General features: G+C 39.1%; 1 protein-coding gene across 1 annotated transcript; it reads right to left on the bottom strand.

The window, feature by feature from the left end:
- Window positions 1-1,293: 1,293 nt before the first annotated feature.
- GAL (galanin and GMAP prepropeptide) lies at window positions 1,294-12,196 on the bottom strand (the record flags this gene model as incomplete). The annotated part of the gene is made up of 7 exons (XM_081315433.1): window positions 11,851-12,196; window positions 11,465-11,545; window positions 10,324-10,378; window positions 6,511-6,576; window positions 5,739-5,819; window positions 4,425-4,502; window positions 1,294-1,355 (listed from the first exon to the last, which is right to left on the bottom strand). The coding sequence occupies exons 2-7, from the start codon at window positions 11,543-11,545 to the stop codon at window positions 1,294-1,296; spliced, it is 423 nt and encodes a 140-aa protein (XP_081171559.1). The 5' UTR covers window positions 11,851-12,196.
- Between the last annotated feature and the right edge of the window lie 7,403 nt (window positions 12,197-19,599).

Here is a 19,599-nt window from a genome sequence, read left to right as displayed (position 1 = left end):
GCCATTTTATCCCAGCACACAAGCAGGTAGGAGAAAATGGTGGCCACATTTGGGTCACTTCTGTGCAACCCTGGGACACATGGTCTGCCCTCATTCCCCAGTAAGGTCAGGAAAGCTTTGAATGGTGTGATGGGTGATGGATGTATGGGGACCAGGTCCAAGCACTATGGATCCCAGTGGGGTGGGATGCGGGAAGAGAGGCAGGGAGGCATATGAGCAAATGACTGCCGGGGCACTGCAGCCGTCATAACTTTGAAACAGGGTCGTATGTAAATTTGGGGTGCCTGTTGTAACTTGGAACTTTGAAGTTTAAGCGACCGTCATATCTCAAAGACTATCTGTAGCCCTTTTCAGGTTGGAGCCTTTTTTATCTTTTGAAATGTCAAATATTTAATATAATACAAGAGAGAAAGGAGGGAGTTCATTCTTTTCACTACTCCTGTTTTTCCGTTTCAAAAGCTGTACTTTCAAAACCAGCTCCAGCTCCAGCTCCAGTATTTCTTCCCTCTTGAAGGGTTGTTTTCCAAAGAAAATGGTGTATCAACTGGATCACTGTTGTTTGCTCTGCAAATTTACAGTTTTCTCTCCAGTTCATCATTCAAGTCTGAATACAATGGAAGATAATGCAATATATTTTTAACGTTCTGACAGGCTGTTTTGTGTAGTCTCTGTAACAGAACAAGCAATCTCTCCCACTGCAGTGCTATATTGTTTATGGTTTTTTAAAGAATGGATGCACTTTGCTAATGGATGGATTCAGCACAGCATCTTACTTGAAATAAATTGTATATGAAGAGATTTAACAGAGCTTGTACACATAAGAAACGTTCTGTGCTACGAAGGATGACTTTATAATTTGATATTGTTTCAGTTGAGTTGCCGTAAATTCTTGGAAAGAGACCCAGAGAGGATTTCTATTATTTGAAATAAGTATCTGTTCATTTTTAAATGAATTTACAGTCAAAGATCAAATTAAATTGTTTATTGTCTGTCTTTTTGCTTTAAAGCGAAATGAGATTTCTCCTATCACCTTCGCTTCCTCTGAAATGAAAGAGATTTAAAAGAAGAACAGAAGCCCCAATTCTAGGAAAGGTAGCACAAGAAGTAGCTGCTATTTTTTTATTGTCATTTATCCAAAGCAATTGTTTTTATTAAGGGTAAATCTTATAACATCACTGGAGAGAAAAGAACTTGACAATCAGCCGAAGTGTAAGGTCATTGTAAACAATAAATAACGTCTTATTTTGTTCGGGGTTCAGATGAGATCAATCCAGAGTATAAATGCAACTTCTCTCAGGACTGATCTCTTTCTTCTGAAGAAACTGTTGTAGCTATGTTGTCAAGAGCCCCAGCTTCTGCATCAAGAAAGAAAAAGTAAAAGCATGTTTGCGTTACTAGACAGGGGGAAAGCACCCAATGACATTGACTGTTCTTTTACAAAATAATGTTGGGAAGACTTTTGCACAGTTTAGTTCTCAGAAAAATCAAGACATCCCCACGCTATGAATTTAATCTTGAGAAATAGATTGTTGCAGTAGGGAAGCACATGTTGCCTCTTTATTTCTTCAGTTGTAATTTCTACCAGTATTCACCTGAAGCCAGTGAAGAGCTTTGATGCATTGAAAGTAACCTTAGGGCCCTACTGGAAAATACATTGTGCAAAATTGGCTGGCTTTGACTCAGAGATCATTGCTTCATTGATAACAGTGCTTTTATCACACTTGCCATTAGAGCCTTAGCCTTTCATCTTCCTGTTATTATTTTTTTCTTCTTACAAATAATTTTCTACCTTAGAAAAAAGGTAGTGAAAAAGATTACACGGCCTAAAGAAATGAAAGTAATTTTGGGATAAATACATACCCCCAAATATTTCCACATAATGCCCCTGAAAAGTTATTTATCACTGAATCATTTATCTTTGAAAAACTATAATTCAATATGCTTTTCTCTCTATTTGATATTGCATGTCTCTCTTCATTTTTATACCAATATCGCAAAAACACATTAAAACAGAAGAGATGCTTACTAATGTCAGAGCTGAAATGTCACACAGCATTTTATAATCCACCTTTATTGATATTAATGAATTAACAATTTTAATACTGACAATTTTAATTATCAACTGATATTTGATGATTGATTCTATTTGGACCCTCAAAAGAAACCTTACTTGCCATATCTGAAATCTAGTACAGGGCTTTTCAACCAGTGGTACGGGTACCACCTGTGGTACATTGGCACCTGGCAGGTGGTATGTGACCATCCTAGAAAAGTGGTAGTGAGGGAGGGGAATGAGCTGAACTGGTGGCAGCACTGGACAAGCTTGAGCGAGAGATGGCTGAAGGTGCAGGGCTGTCAGGGCTCAGTGGAAGTGCCAGGATCAGCGCCAGGCTCCAGCTGGAGCTCGGCGCTGATCCCGGTGCTTCTCCTGACCCCAGAAGAAGCGCCAATAAGCTGAAATGTTGCAGCATCTTCCAGGATCTTTTACATTCAGATGCTTGGCAACTGATTCATATTTATGACGGTCAGAGTGTCCTAGGGTCATGTGAAGTGACCAAAACCTGCTGCAATCACCCAGCAGACAGGGGGAATAAAAACCAAACACTCCCTACCCCACCCTCACTTGTCATCTTGCTAGGCAACTGGTGGTACTCGGATGTTGCCATATCCTAAAAGTGGTACAATGGGTGAAAAGGTTGAAAAGCCCTGATATAAAACATCCTAATGTGGCTGCACTTTAAGTTGCTTGAACTGCTTTATGTTTTTCAAACTTTGAACCACTTTTAGAGATAAAATCCAAAACACTATATAGCCCTAATATGAAATCTATGAAATTACCAGGAGTCAAATTTACCTAATCTTGTCTATACCTATCTTGTAGATGTGAATGGTGTTGTTTGGTATGTATGGCTTCATAGATCTGGAAAAGCTGTAAATAAAGATTTAAAATAAATGTATAGTTTTAGATCCTTAAATGTCTATGATTGCACCTCTGGAGACAGAATGTTTTCATTTACAGAACAGAGAATGAGGTTTTTCTTTTCAATTCATCCTTCATCTTCTAAACAGTTTGAACCCCAAACCTTTTAAAGAGATTGAAAACCTCCTAGAATAGTAGGGCAAGTGAAAATTGGACAGGGATTAGGCCAATTCCAGCTGGAGTCAGCGCTGATCCTGGTGCTTGTGCTGAGCCCAGAAGAAGCGCCGATCAGCTGGAATGTTGCAGCATTTCCAGGGTCTTATGATTTCCATTCAGATGCTTGGCAACTGATTCATATTTATGACGGTCAGAGTGTCCCAGGGTCATGTGAAGTGACCAAAACCTGCTGCAACCACCCAGCAGACGGGGGGAATAAAAACCAAACACCCCCCCCCGCCCCACCCCCACTGCCAATCCTCAACAGAAATGCTCACAACAATGAAAACCTCGGACAGGAGGAAGAGCACCGCTGGGCAGGCAGGCAGGTGTCTTGCTCGGCTGTGGCTTGGGAGGCACTTTTTTCAGTGCCACTGTAACTTCAAACAGTCACTAAGCGAACTGTTGTAAATTGAGGACTACCTGTACTTCATCACTTTTTTCCCTTTTTTGGGGAGGGGTGTCATCAAGTTTTTGACACCTTGCTAGGCGACTGGTGGTAGTCGGATGTTGCCATATCCTAAAAGTGGTACAATGGGTGAAAAGGTTGAAAAGCCCTGAACTAGTAGAACAAAACATGGAGAATAAAGGCAAAGGAAAAACAGCACACCAAAATTTAAAGAGGGAGATAATTCTTTCAGAAAAATAATCAATTAGATGCTAAAATGAAATAGCAAGGAAGCCGACCTCATCATTCTTGGGAGCATCAGATTCGAAGGCCAGAGACTCATATTCAAACACTTTTATCCCAGTCAATCTTACCCATGCCTAATTCTGAACAATTGAGAGCTTTGTAGACAACAGCTAATCAAGATCAGGTTTTGTCCGTCTAAAGAAGACCAACATTTGGCATGTGTCATAGCATTTGGATTGGGGCACTAACCTAAACTGAGCAAAGACATTCCAAATCCCAGGGGCCACCAGATTAGATTTTCTAAATTGGAAAATCCATTCTGTAGAATGAATGTGACCCTTACACAACATAAGCTAAGAGCTAATAATTTCATTCATTTTCATTTGTAGGTCTTATATAATCCTGGACTGGCTTTCCCTATTGACTAATGAAGCATTACAATGGCTTCTCAAACAATAGTGTACTGACTATTAGCCGGAATGGGAAGCTAGTACATGTTATTATATGGACACTAAATTGTTATTTTCTTCCTAGGGACCTTCATGACTGGATAACCTGAGCTCTGAGCATCAGCAATTTGTACACGCAATTTTGTATTTCCCTTTATTAAAGTAGTAGCATAAGTAGCCACTTTATATGGGAGAAACTACTAACCTTTAAGATGTAGATAGGCCAAGAATTCAATTATTGTACGCATAATATTGTTATATGTCAGCAGTCTCGTGGAAGTATCTGGGGGAAAAAAATCAAGTATTACTGATTACATGAGAGAATGAAGGTGAGAAGGCTAGATAAAAGTGGGAGTTAAGGGTTAACGTAGGATAGTTTCTATGAACAATGTTTTAATTACTTGAAGCAAATGTAGGGGTCACTCCTTGGAAATGAAAGTGGATGAACTATACAAAACTGGGGGGTATCCTCTGGAATTTATAATCTTTAATGGGAGGTTTTGATTAGCTTTAACTTTTTTTATCTACATATTATTTTAAAATGTAAACTGTTCTTCTGTGGATGGAATTATTTTTATTTTATGTTTCTACACTTTATTGATTATATATACAGATTTTTTCTGCATGAAAAATGCATTGCATAGACTAGGATTTCTCAACCTTGGCCACTTTTAAGTTGTGGGAGTTGAAGTTCACACATTTTAAGGTTGCCAAGGTTGAGAAACACTGGCATAGACAATAATAGTAGATTCCCTATCTACACTCCAGGGACTTTTTCCATGAATATTTGGAGGGCATTCAAGGTGATTGGAGGAGGGAGAAAGGAAGGAACCATGAGAGACTCACTGGGCAAGTGAGTCAGTTCTCACAATGACAATGATCACATTAACTATTTAATTTTACTTAAATACAATGAAATCTAATTTGTATTTCATCCTACTCCTAACTTCTACTATCGGCGATATAGCTGCCCAGCTTAAACTTAAGAAAAATGCATGATTAATTTTGTACATATTGCCCAATATTTTCTTTTAAAACAAGAAGTGGGCTAATGCCTCCTTAAGTAACACCAGCTGCCTGCAATTATTGCAGGTTCGCATCCCACCAGGCTCAAGGTTGTCTCAGCCTTCCATCCTTCCGAGGTAGGTAAAATGAGGACCCAGATTGTTGGGGGCAATTAAGCTGACTTTGTAATAATGCCGCTTGGGGGGTGTATGAAAGCCCTAATAAGCAGGCATATACATAGAATGAAGGCTACTGCTAAGCTTGTAAGCCGCCCTGAGTCTTCGGAGAAGGGCGGGATATAAATGGAATTAAAATTTTAAAAAAATCTTAGGAAAATAAAATTACCCACTTTAATAGACTTCATCATGTTTCATTAAAATAACACCCACGTAAAAGGGCAGCTTGTCAAGCAGAAAGGTTGTGCATCATGATTTAGGAAAGGAGAAATCAGGAGCAGCTTTTAAGATATGCTTGGAAGTACATAGCAGAAAGGTATTAGAAGACGAAAAGTTACCTGCTTTTACATTTTCTTCGAGGTTTGTGTCACGTTTACCAGCTAAACCATGCTTGATGCTAAAAATTCTGTCTATTGCATCTGTAAATAAAACAAGAGATGAGATAAGGTTTTATTACTCAAACATTCAACAGCGTATTGTGAGATATCTCCCCGCTAGGTAAAAAGGTTCTGAACAAAAAACGTAACAGATATTTTTTGATGGAATGATGCACATTGAATGAGTGGGGGGGGGGAAACCTTCATTAATTGTAAAGCAAGGTGTCTAACCTATTGCAACACTGGCATACAACACCAGCAAATTCAGCACAATGTCACATTTTAGGTGTAATCATGCAGCTGTTGGTATAATGAAAAGACAAGCAAGGAGTTGCCTTCCAGGTGCTGTTGGCCTGCACTCCTAACATTTCTCATTCTTCACCATTTTGGCTTGAGCAGCTAGGAATGGAAGTTCAATGGTACCTGGAAGGTCACAGCTTGCTCATCTCTGTTATAATGTGAATGTCTTCAGCCAAATATGGGATTAAGCCATTGCCACTAAATTAAAGAAAAGCATTTCTGGTACAATAGCCACTTTATAGCCATTTGTTTGCTCTGGTTGAAAAAGGTGGACATATTTGGGTGCACATAGTGTGCTGCCTTGGGTTCAGTCTATTTACTTGAGAACAGGTAGCACAGTGATTGCTTCCTTTGGTTTTAAGAAACATATTAGATTTATTTTGGCAGTAAACTGCAGTTAGTTTACACAAATAGCCTCCAAAAGCCATCTTACATTCCCCAGGTGGCTCTTCTCTCCCCCTTGCACTGGGCATTTCCTTGAGGAGTTGTTCAATACGACCTGAAACAGATGATGGCTATTACCTATCCTTAGTGAAAATTGAACTTGAAAAGTAGATTTCCTTTGTAAGACATGGCCATCTTTGGCCATCTTTCATCCATTTTTCCACGATTCATTTGAACCCAACATAAACAGAATACAATGTTCCAAGAAAAAAAATATTTGAGTTCTGTTCTCGACTTAGACAATATATTAATCCTGCCTTTCTTTTTGTAAGTAATTGGCACTCAAATACCATTATATGGTTTTAAAGTAGTGTCCAGATATAATAATGTACTCAAAATATTGAATAAGCTGAGTGTGTCCAATGTACACACCAGATAGCAAAGGATACCTGTAGCGTGTTTGCTCTCCTGCAATATTTTTAATTAATGTATTACATCTATTAATATACCACTCCCAAAATTAGCTTCAATTGATCCAGCTGCTGATTAGCAAGGGATACATAATGGGACAGAATCATAGAATTCAAAAGGGCTAATTGGGCTGTCATGTCTGTGTAAAAGGACCTCCAACAGAAGGCCATGCAGGTTCTTTTTGAACACACTCAATGTCAGACATTCACAATTTTCCCTAAGAAGTGATTCTATGGTGAAACTGTCTTTCCTAGAATTCAACCAGAACTGCTTTCCTGAAACCTTTCACCATTACTATGCGTCCTGCCCTCTAAATGATAATGGTAAAAAATAACTTTGTTAGGTGAAGTCCTGCCAGATACCTTAAAAATGCTATGTTATCACGTATCCATTACTCCTGATTCTTTGTCAAAGATAATTACACCCAATTTTCTCAGTGTCTTCTCATACAACTTTGTTTCCAGTCTCCAATCCTCCTCCTTTGTTTCCTGCACTTCTCAGGACACATTAGTTGTACTGGGAAGATAACTAATGCAGGACCATTAGTTCCTGTGATTTGGAGACTATATTTTTGTTAATGTCACCTAAAATCACATTTGCCTTTTTAGCCACAGTGAACAGTGCTGACTCATATTCAGGTGCCATCAAGTCAGAGTCAACTCTAGGTAACCTCAAGTACTTTGTGACATCTCTCCAATAACATTTTGTAGCTCTTTCCGGGCCTGTTCTGTATTTTTTTTAATCATCCCTTTGTCTTCCCCTTTCTTCTAAAAGCCATAGCAACAATGAATACTATCAGTTATATCAAAGGACTGGACACTTTTGGGGTGTATTGTAATAGGTTATCTCTATGCATGCTTTATAACATATCGGACAGTCTCTTGATTTTTACTTATTTTCATGTTTGCCCTCTACTGAAATAGCTACTTCAACTGCAGCATCAGAGGACAAAAATCTGCTAACTCAGCTGAAAACTGACAAGGCCTCAGGAGGTAACATATTCAACCTGTGATCATTAAAGAAAATACTAAGTAGTGAGTTGCAGTCTTGGCAGCCTTTACTTTCAATGAAAAAAACAGCCTGTGATGGCTATTATTATCATCCTGATTTTTATAAACCCATAGACTACTTCAGCATAATTGCTGTCTTTGAAAACAAGCAGGCGTTGGCTTCAGAAAACCAAGCAACATCCTGGAACTGGCAAACATGGGGGCAATCACCTCAGTCATCCTCCTAACCTTCCCATTACAAGTGTCACTGCAACTGCCTGCCATTTTGCTAGGAAACCCTTGTTGGGGGCAATTAAGCTGACTTTGTAATAATGCCGCTTGGGGTGTGTGTGAAAGCCCTAATAAGCAGGCATATACATAGAATGAAGGCTACTGCTAAGCTTGTAAGCCGCCCTGAGTCTTCGGAGAAGAGCGGGATATAAATGGAATTAAAATAAATAAAAATAAAAATAAAAAATTACATGACAAGATTTTTTTATGCATGTTGTTTACCAAAGTAGATTGACACTGTTTGTTGGTCAGTCTTTGCCTTGCTATTTTTTCTTACGTGAAGAACCTGACATTTGTCTCCATTCAATTTCAAACTGTAATGTGCAGCCCACGTCTCTAACGTGTAAATACTTTAAAAAAAAGTATTGTTTACTTATTTGTACCATGAACAACAGTTGTTTTAAAAAATAAAAACAAAATTGCTGAGATGTCCTGTTCAATTATTCTGTCCCCCACTCAGAATTGCCTTTCAAGAACAAGGGTTCTTTTTGGTTTTGCACCTATTTAAACGGCAGGTTCTTGGGCTAAAAACTAGGTAATATTCCCCCTTGCCTTTATTTTTCAATCCATATCAGATTAATTTTCTAAAGCAAATATCACTTTGATTATTGGGAAGTTAGAGAAATTTATTGGGAAAACAAGTAAGTCCTTCCACTTGATCACCCGAAACTGGAAAGTGGACAGGCTGACATTATATAGCCTGATTTCATATGAATTGATGATAAGTAGCTTCTATGTATTGTACCATTTTTGTCGGAACATTTGTTTTTTGGGGGGGGGTTTTGGGGGGGGGACTAGAGAAACCTTACCCAAGTTCCTGTTAATGCGGAACTTCACAGCTTTTCTAGCAAACAGCAGCTGCCATCCTCTCAGCTAATCTACTGAATGGAAAAATCACTTTTCTTCAACAGTGCTGTAAACTCTTTGAGAGAATTTCCACATCATCTTTTATGAGGCAACATAGCATTTTCTACATTGTTATGTCTGCTATGTTTTTACAGAGCTGATAAGTTGAAAAGATGTTCTCAGTTTCAATCAAGTGGTTTGAACTGGAGGAAGGGGGTTTGCTAATTTTTATTGTGCTTTTCTTAAAATCATGCAAACCCAATTGTGTTGAAAGAAACTTGCAAAAACCACGATAGATATTTCAACTCTGTCCCAAAGTGGTGCCCTCCAAAAGTTTTGAATAGTTACCACTAACTTTGATGGCCAGAGCTTATGGGAACAGATGTATAAACGTTCATCTATGCATAGTTGTTTACTTCTATAATAGAACATCATTTGGATTTTTAAGAATGGATAAGCAAATTATGTTTACAAATGCTTTGTAAGTGTAAGTGTATAATTTTTGCCTCCTGTCCTACCAAAATGTTAATTGGCCCAGTCATGGCTGACAAAATTATTTGTCATGTACACAGCAATAATCAAGTGCGAACTCACATAAGTATCTTCTACCAGCCTATAATAGTCACTTAAATAATTTTACAATTTGACCAAACCTCCTTCCTCAGTCCTACTAAATATTATGCATTGCTTCACTTCAAAAGTGTAATGTAGCCCTGTGTATTACCTGACTGCTTATTCTGCTACTTGGGATATAACGGCACCACCAATGTCCCAAATATTTGCAGGCAGTCTAAAATATATGACTCTTACTAGACAGTTGCAGAAAAAAAAGGCAAACAGAAAGAATGAGCTTGAAAACAAAAAAAAAACCATTTTCAAGAACTATATTCTTTCTATTTATGAGATAGAATGGATCTGGACAGTTGATCAGTATATCCAGGGAACACTAGTACATCAGATTAATGCATTGACATGGTCTGGTAGTGAAAATGGTTTGCTCTTAAGAGCAAATTAGTTTGCTCTTAAGAGTTCAAGTGAGGTAATTGAGGTTCCTTCAAAGTACTTAGTTGGAAATAGGTTAAACCAAGTAGGGAAAGCTGTAACTGAGAAATTTCATACCCTCTCCCATTAAGCAGGGGGTGAGAACTAATATAAAATACTGTATATATTTCTCATTTCTCTAGCATATCAACATATATGCAAAGAGCTATAGAAATTAACATTCTTCCAGATTGTTTTAAATGTATATTAAATGTTTAACTCACGTGGGCCAAGCAGATAGCCAGCACTATTCATAGTCCATCCCCTTTTCTCTTTAGCCTTACAGAAGGAAAATGCATGATTAATTTTGTACATACCAGTATTACCCAATATTTCTTTTAAAACAGAAACACCATCTTGGGAAAATAAAATTATCAACTTAAATGGACATAATTTTCATTCAAATAACATTATATATTTGGAAAAAATAAATTAATCACAATTAATCATAGGCTATAGTACTTATACCAGAATTTACACAGGATACTTTTAAAAACAAGCTGTACATTTTAAGAAATAAACCAACTGTGTATAAGAATTAGTTTCAAAGTTATTTAGGATTTCAGAAAGCCCAGAAGTTCCACAAACTTTATAAGGAATTAATGACTTTCCTTGGATAAAAGTGCTTAGGAGTTATAAATATTACATACACATCTCAGTGGCAAGGATTTAATCTTAGATCTGCTCCTGAATTTGTCAAAAGATTTACGTGGTTTTCATTTCAGTCCCTCTGCTCTTTAACAAATTGCTTCCTCCTGTGCAGTTGGACCTATCAAATCTTTGCCAGTGATTTTTTTCCTTACACATGCATTTAAGAGACAGACATCCCCGAGTTTGTAATTTAAGAGACAGCCATGACTTGTGCTTGGCAATGACATCCCGGGATTGACAAGGGACCAAGAGGTAGAGTTGGAGCGCCTGTTACGGGTCTCTAGTAGTCTGCTGAAAGACGCGCGAGCAGCTGCCGAGGGCATTTCTTTACTTACATTAAAAGGTAAAGGTAAAGGTTCCCCCACACATGCGTGCTAGTCGTTTCCGACTCTAGGGGCCGGTGCTCATCTCCGTTTCAAAGCCGAAGAGCCAGCGCTTGTCCCGAGGACGTCTCCGTGGTCAGGTGGCCGGCATGACTAGACGCCAAAGGCGCACGGAACGCTGTTACCTTCCCACCGGAGTGGTCCCTGTTTCTCTACTTGCATTTTTACATGCTTTCGAACTGCTAGGTTGGCAGAAGCTGGGACGAGTAACAGGTGCTCACTCCGTTACGCGACACTCGGGATTCGACCCGCCAAACTGGCGACCTTCTGATCGACAAGCTCAGAGTCCTAACCCACTGAGCCACCGCGTCCCTTTACTTACGTTACTTACGGATAAAACCAGCCCGAACGTCTCCGAGAGAGCAGCACAAAAGATCAAGCCGGCGAACAGGAGACCGGGATGCCGCTGCATCTAAAAGGAGACCGAAATCATTTCCTTTCCCCCCCCCCCGATTCCCGCTCTCTCCCCCCCCCCGTCAACCCAACCCAAGAGGGTCTGCCTTTCCAGAGACAGAACAAGACCCTTCGTGGAAATGACCCAGCGACCAGGAGTCTCAAGTTTGAGGGGCGTTTTAAAGGAAGCCCCCCCCCCCCCGATCTTAGAAATTAGCACGTGTTTCTTAGCGTAAAGTTGGCGCAGACGACGGGGAAAAGAAATGGGAAGAGTGGTCAGGATGCGTGTGTGTGTGTGGGGGGGGCGGTCTTGAAGGAAAGTACCTTGTCCCAGAGCTAACGGTGCCCTTTTGCCTGCTGGGTCGCAGCTGGGAGAAGCGAAGCCAAAGGGGGAGAGGTCCTCGGGCCGATCTCTCTACCGGATCTCCCCAGTCACTGCATGGCTCGGGTTGCCAGCCCAGAGATGAACTCCACGGGGAGCGAGCGGCAGGCAGGCAGGCAGGCAGGCAGGGAGATCGGAGCGCTCCCAAGGCTGCTTCTCCTCGGCTATTTATGAGCTGCGGTTCAACATCGTTACTGGCGCGCCTCGTCACTCCCCTCGGGGCGGGGGGGGGGGAAATCAGGAGCCGCCCACGCTCCGTGGCCGTTTCCCCGCGGCAAGGCAGCGCATTAGGAAGGGCGAAAAAAGAAGGAAAAAAAGACGGCAACTTAATTAGAGGCATTTGGAGCCTGCAGACGGCGCGCAGCCCGGCCAATTACCTTTCGTTACTCCCGCCGGGCTGGTCCCCGCGACGGAGCCTTGAGAAGGCCGCGGCTGCGACCGAGCCCCGTTGCTTCCTCTTCAACTTCAAAAGTTCTTTCTTGCCCTTCGCCAAGGAGGCGGCGTGGCGCGAAGAAGCTCTGCCTGCCTTGTCGGGGAGCCGGCAGCGAAACTGGACGGGGGAAGAAGGGCTTTGTATTTCCATTATTTTTATTTTATTTTATTTTAATTCCATTTATATCCCGCCCTTCTCCGAAGACTCAGGGCGGCTTTACAAACTTAGCAGTAGCCTTCATTCTATGCCACAGGTCTGCAACCTGTGGCTCCGAAGCCACATGTAGCTCTTTCAGCCGTCTCCTGCGGCTCCCAGTCTTCTGCTGTGTGTAGTCCAAAAAAAAAAGAAGTGGGACTAAAAAAGTTTAACCAATCAATTCAAATATGCAGGGTAGGTGCATATCTCGCCTTGGCTCCACTCTTCAGTCAAACCTTGTTCTGCGCATGTGTGCATGTATGCGCATGCGCACACATTTTTTGCGGCTCCCAGTTTTTCCTTTTGTGAGGGAACCGATTCCGAGTGGCTCTTTCACTGTTTCAAGTTGCTGACCTCTGTTCTATGTATATGCCTGCTTATTAGGGCTTTCACACACACCCCTCCCAAGTGGCATTATTACAAAGTCAGCTTAATTGCCCCCAACAATCTGGGTCCTCGTTTTACCTACCTCAGAAGGATGGAAGGCTGAGTCAACCTTGAGCCTGGTGGGACTCGAACCTGCACTAATTGCAGGCAGCTGGTGTTACTTAAGGAGGCATTAGCCCACTGCTCCACCAAGGCTCTTATACGCCATCAGATTCACAGGCCTTCCAATTAGAGCGTTGCTTTTTTCTCATCTCTCGCCGTCCTAGGGAGAAAACGAGTTTTACCCGTGGAATTCCTTGTTCTGATAAGCAGTTTCCTCTCTTGGCTTTCTGGTGCCTACCGGTTTTCTGTTCTTTAGATAAAGCTTGTTTTGTCCCCATAAGCTCACCCAGGAGAGGCTGTTGTGGAGGCAAAGCTAATACAACAAATAAGAGCCCATCTGTTCAGGTTAAAGGGCAAAGCTCCTACAACTAGCCAAGTTGTTTTGACCTCTGAGGCAGAAAATCCTCAAGCCTTCCCATTCTATCCAGAGCAGTAAAAATACAAAGATACGTTCAATTGTGAAGGATTCCTTGCCCTTTTACAACAGTTCCGCTTATTGTATGTCTGCCTAATGGTAGGGCAGGCCCTTCTTCTGGAATCGTTTTTTTTTCTGGAGCAACAGTAGAGAAATGCAGGGCTTTTTTTCATGTGTTTCTTTGTAAATCCAAAGTCTACAGGACCAAATGGCTCAAGGGTATACTAGTTTACCACAACTTTTAATCAGGCAAGCATGAAAGCCAAGAAATGTTTAAACTGAAAAGCTCAGTTAAGTGCTTGCGCTGTGAGATCTGCATTTTAAAGAGCCTCAGAATGAAGATAGAATGAATATATTACCTAATACAGGGGTGTCAAACTCGCAATGTCACGTATCGTGACATTTTTGCCATTGCTGGCAATGGGGTGGGCGTAGTTTCGCTATGATGCACCCTTCCTGCGGGCCGGCAATTTGACACCCCTGATTTAGTTGATGGGATTTTAAATACAGGTAGTCCTCAACTTACAACAGTTCACTTAGTGACTGTATGAAGTTACAATGGCACTGAAAAAAATGACTTATGACCGTTTTTCTCACAATTATTGCAGCTTCCCCTTGGTCACCTGATCAAAATTCAAACACTTGGCAACTGACTCATATTTAGTTCATACTCAGTGTCCCTGAGTCATGTGATTATCTTTTCCAAGTTTCTGACAAGCAAAGTCAATAGAGAAGGCAGATTCACTTAATAACTGTGTTACTAACTTAACAACTGCAATGACTCACTTAATTGTAGCAAGAAATAGCATAAAATGGGATAAAATTTACTTAACTGTCTCACTTAGCAACAGAAATTTGGGGCTCAATTGTGGTCATAAGTCAAGGACTACCTATACACAACATTTAACACACTGGAATGAATTCCCTCCTGGCTGAGATTGCACTGAAAATGTAAGTGAACTTGGAGTGACTTTCTTCTGAGATAACATCATTTACATTGTATTATTGGGCATTGTTCTATAGAAGGCAAACAACATATGTAACTTCTACCCTGGCAGATGGATGCTAGTTTTATGTTTTCTTGTAGACAAAGTTGTAAAACTCTATCGTATTGACACTACACGCACAGCCACATCAACACATAATTGCACTTCCACAATAGTGTACATAGCAACATTTTCACAGTGGTTTACCCAGTAAATTATTCAGTTTGAATTATTAAATAAATTGATAAATATAAATTCATACAAAGGGAAGCCTCTACTGCACTGTACTGATGTGTCTTATCTGAAAATAAACCTATGCCATATTTAGAACTGTGCTTAGTTTAGACCAGTTTAAGCAATGTATCCATAAGTGCTCTATGAGTATTTATAAATCTATGTTAACATAAAATAAATAAAATTTAAGACAAAGTTAAAATACATTTATAAAACTACCTAAGTTGAATCTGTGAGTGAGGCTGAAAAAGAGCAATATATGTCTAGACTATAAAGTAGACTCTAATATTATATAAAATGTTATAGCAGGTAAAATTACCAAAATGTGATTATAATTTAAGTAAAATGTGATTATTTGTAAAGTTACAGGGAAAAATATCTAAGTTTACCCTGAATACATTTATCTGGCAAGAAATGGGTATGTCAGGATGCAGTGCATCTAGAATAGAATAGAACAGAGCTGGATGGGACCTTGGAGGTCTTCTAGTCCAGCCCCCTGCTCAAGCAGAAGAACCTATACCATCTCAGACAAGTGATTGTCCAGTCTCTTCTTAAAAACCTCCAGTGATGGAGCGCCCACAATTTCTGAAGGCAAGCTGTTCCACTGGTTAATTGTCCTCACCATGAGGAACTTTCTCCTTAATTCCAGTTTTCATGCTGCTATGGAAAACATAGCCAAATGGATTGCAATGAAAGGCAGTTCATCTATGAACAGGATTGGGGCATAGGCCAAGTCTGAGCAACCAAGGTACTTGCTAAATGGAGGAAGGATAGTTCGGGTTCATGTGTCTCTGTAAAAGAAGCAATGAAGAAGAACATATTTGGTAATTTCTCCCACTCAGAAATCACTGGGGCAGAGCCTTTCAGTCAATGGAATAGTACTTTTTTGTATTTGCCATTCAATACTGCAGAGGTAAGAGCATAACATCAGACAAGAAAGAAAGCTTTCGGATGCCTGGGTCTTTGTAGTTGTGTATATTTGGAGCTGTATATAAACAGAGGGAGTACAAAAGCTGAGGCTACAGTAGAGTGTCCAAGATTGGTCAAGAATTTGCGTCTATGTTTTTAGTGGCTTTTTTAAGGCTATGAGCATCTTTCATTGATTTTGACACACACACACACACACACACACACACACACACACACACACACATAAATGTTAGTACCTATATGTAATCGAAGAATTTTATATCAGCACATAACAAAAAGACTGTTAGTAATAAATGCAATGGGCACAATTATTTAGAAATAAGAAGTCCATGGACCTGGTTAGGAAACTAAATGTACATATATATTATTTTTGCAAACTTAAACATTAATTTTTAAGGTAATTGTTACTTATTGAAACCTATTTTGTTAAGTGGGAAAGGACAGGATCATTGAAAGACCAAGAACATTACAAATAAAGTATCTTAATAATTGTTATCATTACTCATTGGAGTAATTTTCTTTATTCTGACTGCAGAGTGGTACAGTGCTTTTAAACCAATGGTTTGAACTTAGGTGATTTATGCATTTCTTTCTCAAATCTTTAGTAAAATAACTGGTATTTATCAGGTAAGTAGACAGTGAAACCTTTTGTATTATTAAAGATTCAGCCCAGCAGTTTTCTACTTAATTTTTTTGACTCTCCTCTTTTCTCGTTTTATCTCAACTAGATTGTTAGGACAGAGTTAAATTATTTTCTTCTCTACTTAGATGCATAGTGTTCTTTCAAGTCTGCTTGTCAAGAATATTATTAGTCCTTTTTTATTTTTCAGTGCTGACATGTCTAGTTGTGCAGGCAGGATAATTCACAGTGAGTATCATGGCTGCACTTTTATGTTAGCATTCAAATGAGTCCATTGTCCAAATCAAATAGCAGTTTAATATTGTGGGTTGACTCTCTAATACATTTACTTCTTACTATTCCTCAGCATGAAAAATAACTTGAGGAGGTTTTTAAACTTCTGCTGAAATCACATCACAGGAGTTGATTCATCTTCCAGTAAAAGCTTGGTAGGAATGTGTGATAGAATGCCCCACCTTTTACCTCTGTCCTTTTGGAAGGTAATCTTTCTGACTGCTCTGGACAAGTATCTATGTTTCCTCCCCTTCATCTCCAAACTTTGTCTGATTCTGAAGAAAATAACAGAGATGGAAGGGACCTTGGAGGTCTTCTAGTCCAACCTCTGCTCAAGTAGCAAATCCTATACTATTTCAGACAAATGGTTGTTCAATCTCTTCTTAAAAATCTCAAGTGTTGGAGCACCCACAACTTCTGGAGACAAGTCTTTCTACTGATTAATTGTTCTGTCAGGAAATTTCTCTTTAGTTCTAGGTTGCTTCTCTCCTTGATTAGTTTCCATCCATAGCTTCCTGTCCTGCCATCAGGTGCTTTGGAGAATAGGTTGACTCCCTCATCTTTGTGGCAGCCCCTGAGATATTGGAACACTGCTTTCATGTCACCCCAGTCCTTGTCAGGAATTGTTCCTTGTTCCTTTCCAAATTTGTAAATACTCTAGCTGCACAGACTTTCTATTCCTATCTTCTCATATCTTGTTCATTTGAAACTATAACCCCTCCTCCAGGCCAAGGAAATTTTCTGGGTCATGACATCCCTGTCAGAAAAGGCACAGTCTTTTGTCACCTTCACAATGATGCTAATTTTTTCATAGTTGATCTGTCAATCTGAAATTCTTGAACTTACAGTACTATTTCATGAATGAAAGATTCCTTCCATTTAAGTAGGATCTAGTAGATACTTCTTGCTGAAGGAAGGTGGTGAGGAAGTATTTCTACTTAATCCTCCACCTGCCTCTCAAAAAGGACAACAAGTAGTTTCTGCCTGGAAGATCTAATAGGCGGGCTAATTCCATTGGAAGAAGCGGGTATTGCCCATGCCCTGATGCCTATATAGATAGGTTGATAAATTGATAAATTGATATCTCAATTTTTCTAGAATCTTTCCCAAACTTTGCCTGTTCCAGTATAAAGTCAAAAAATAATAAACGAGAGAAATAGAGAGGATTTGCCTCTTTCCTTCAATGTGCTGGTAATAATTTATTATGATTGTTTACAATTCTTATGTTAAAATTCAGAGTGTTTTTACAAGTTTTGAAATAAAAAATACTGAGCTCAGTGAGATTACTCCCCATATCTACATCTAAGAGTGCAATCATGTCCTGAAAACGAGAGATTTTTTTTTAATGATTTCTTTTGGATTTCTATGTTAGTTCCGAATGGGAAAATAGGATATAATTTTTTGCCTCCTGGGCAGTGCGACTATGAAGACTTCCCTGGGTAAATGGTGATGTGTACTTTCACAATGAGCTCTTGTATATCAAAATTTATCATAATAAAATGCCTCCCACATTTCTGTTTTGTTCTATGTGTTTATTGCTTTCTTATAAGAAAGACGTGAAGAAACTGATTCCATCTCAACAACTAGCAAATTTAATGGGGGCCACTTTATGTGCCATCTCCTTAATATAATAATAAATAGAGCCAAGCTGTTTCTCTGCTCTACTTCTGAAATATTAATAGAAATGCTATCCTCCAGTTGCAGAAATTCCCAGGCTAACCAAACAAGGAACAAGGATGACATTACATTCAAAGTACCGTAATTTTAAATCAAAAGAGTAGAAATACTATACTCACTAGATTAAAACCAAACTGCAAAGCACTCATTAGGTCCTTGATCATAAATTTAGGGCAGGCATGTTTCCTGGCCTTGCTCAAATTCCAACACTGCAATGACAACTATTAAGTAATAGCAGACCTGGAAAGAAGCTTCTGAATTGCCAGATGTGAACAAATAGATGCATCCATGAAGAGTTCAATTAGCTATTTTATTGTTCATGCCTAGAACAAAGAATCTTCTCAGTACTGGTGGTTTGGACCTGCAGACTAGAAAAGGTTCAAAGGCACACAAGGAGGGCTGGAGTTTGCCTTCTTGTGCTTATGCAGAGATTCCAGATTAATTCCCTGTTTAACTCATCACAGTATCTTTCCAATATTTATTTATTTTATTTTAATCCCATTTATATCCCGCCCTTCTCCGAAGACTCAGGGCGGCTTACAATCTAAGAAGCACAAATCAATATGAATACTGTAGGGCTATAATAGCTGGGCAAATTTCTGTAGGAAGTTTATATAGAAGAAAATGATTATTTAACAGAAACAGAATAGAATTCTACTGTATAAAATTTAATTTGAATATATCACAGAATATTTTGCTATAGTTGTATCCAACCATACTTTTATATCCAAGAAGTTCAAAGTCATTTTCTAACTTTAAATTGTAAATTAGGAACAGAACTTCATTTTGTTGGGGATTTGAACCTAGCTTTTAATACTATATCCAAATCCAGTATTTCTGCATTGAAAGCAACATTGTGTCAATAAATAAATAACAATTATGCTGCTTTGTAAAGAAAATAATTTCTTTTCTTTGTCTCCAGTTTTAGATTTTTGTTGAATAATATTACAGTAACCTATTTGAACTTTTTGTTTGCTGCTATCTGGAGTTTGTTTTCATGATCTAGACTAAGTCATTTTCTGCACCTTTTAGGTTTGCAAAGAGAAACATGTTGCATTTTTCTGTATTAAAAATACAGAATAAAATAAATAAATAAATAAATGTATTAAAATAGAACTACATTCAGCCATACTCTCAGAAAAACAGACATATGGATGTAGAAATGTAATTAGATGCAAATATTTGAAGGATATTTGAAGAAACTATTCTGGAACCATTATTGTGAATGTTCAAAAACCTGGGGAAAATCCTAAAGATTACAAAATCTTGATTACTCAAGCACTTATAAGCTGAAACATAATGGTGTAATAGGCACTGTAAATTTTTGTTGTTCTTTGAAACTCTTTGAAGTTCCTTCAGTCACATTACTGAGATTTCCTGGCACCTTTATTTCAGCTCATTATTGTGTATCCATTTAGG

This window comes from Vipera berus (assembly GCF_964194415.1).
Source record: "Vipera berus genome assembly, chromosome: 1".
Lineage (NCBI taxonomy): Eukaryota > Metazoa > Chordata > Lepidosauria > Squamata > Viperidae > Vipera > Vipera berus.
This window is presented reverse-complemented; position numbering and strand designations above follow the sequence as displayed.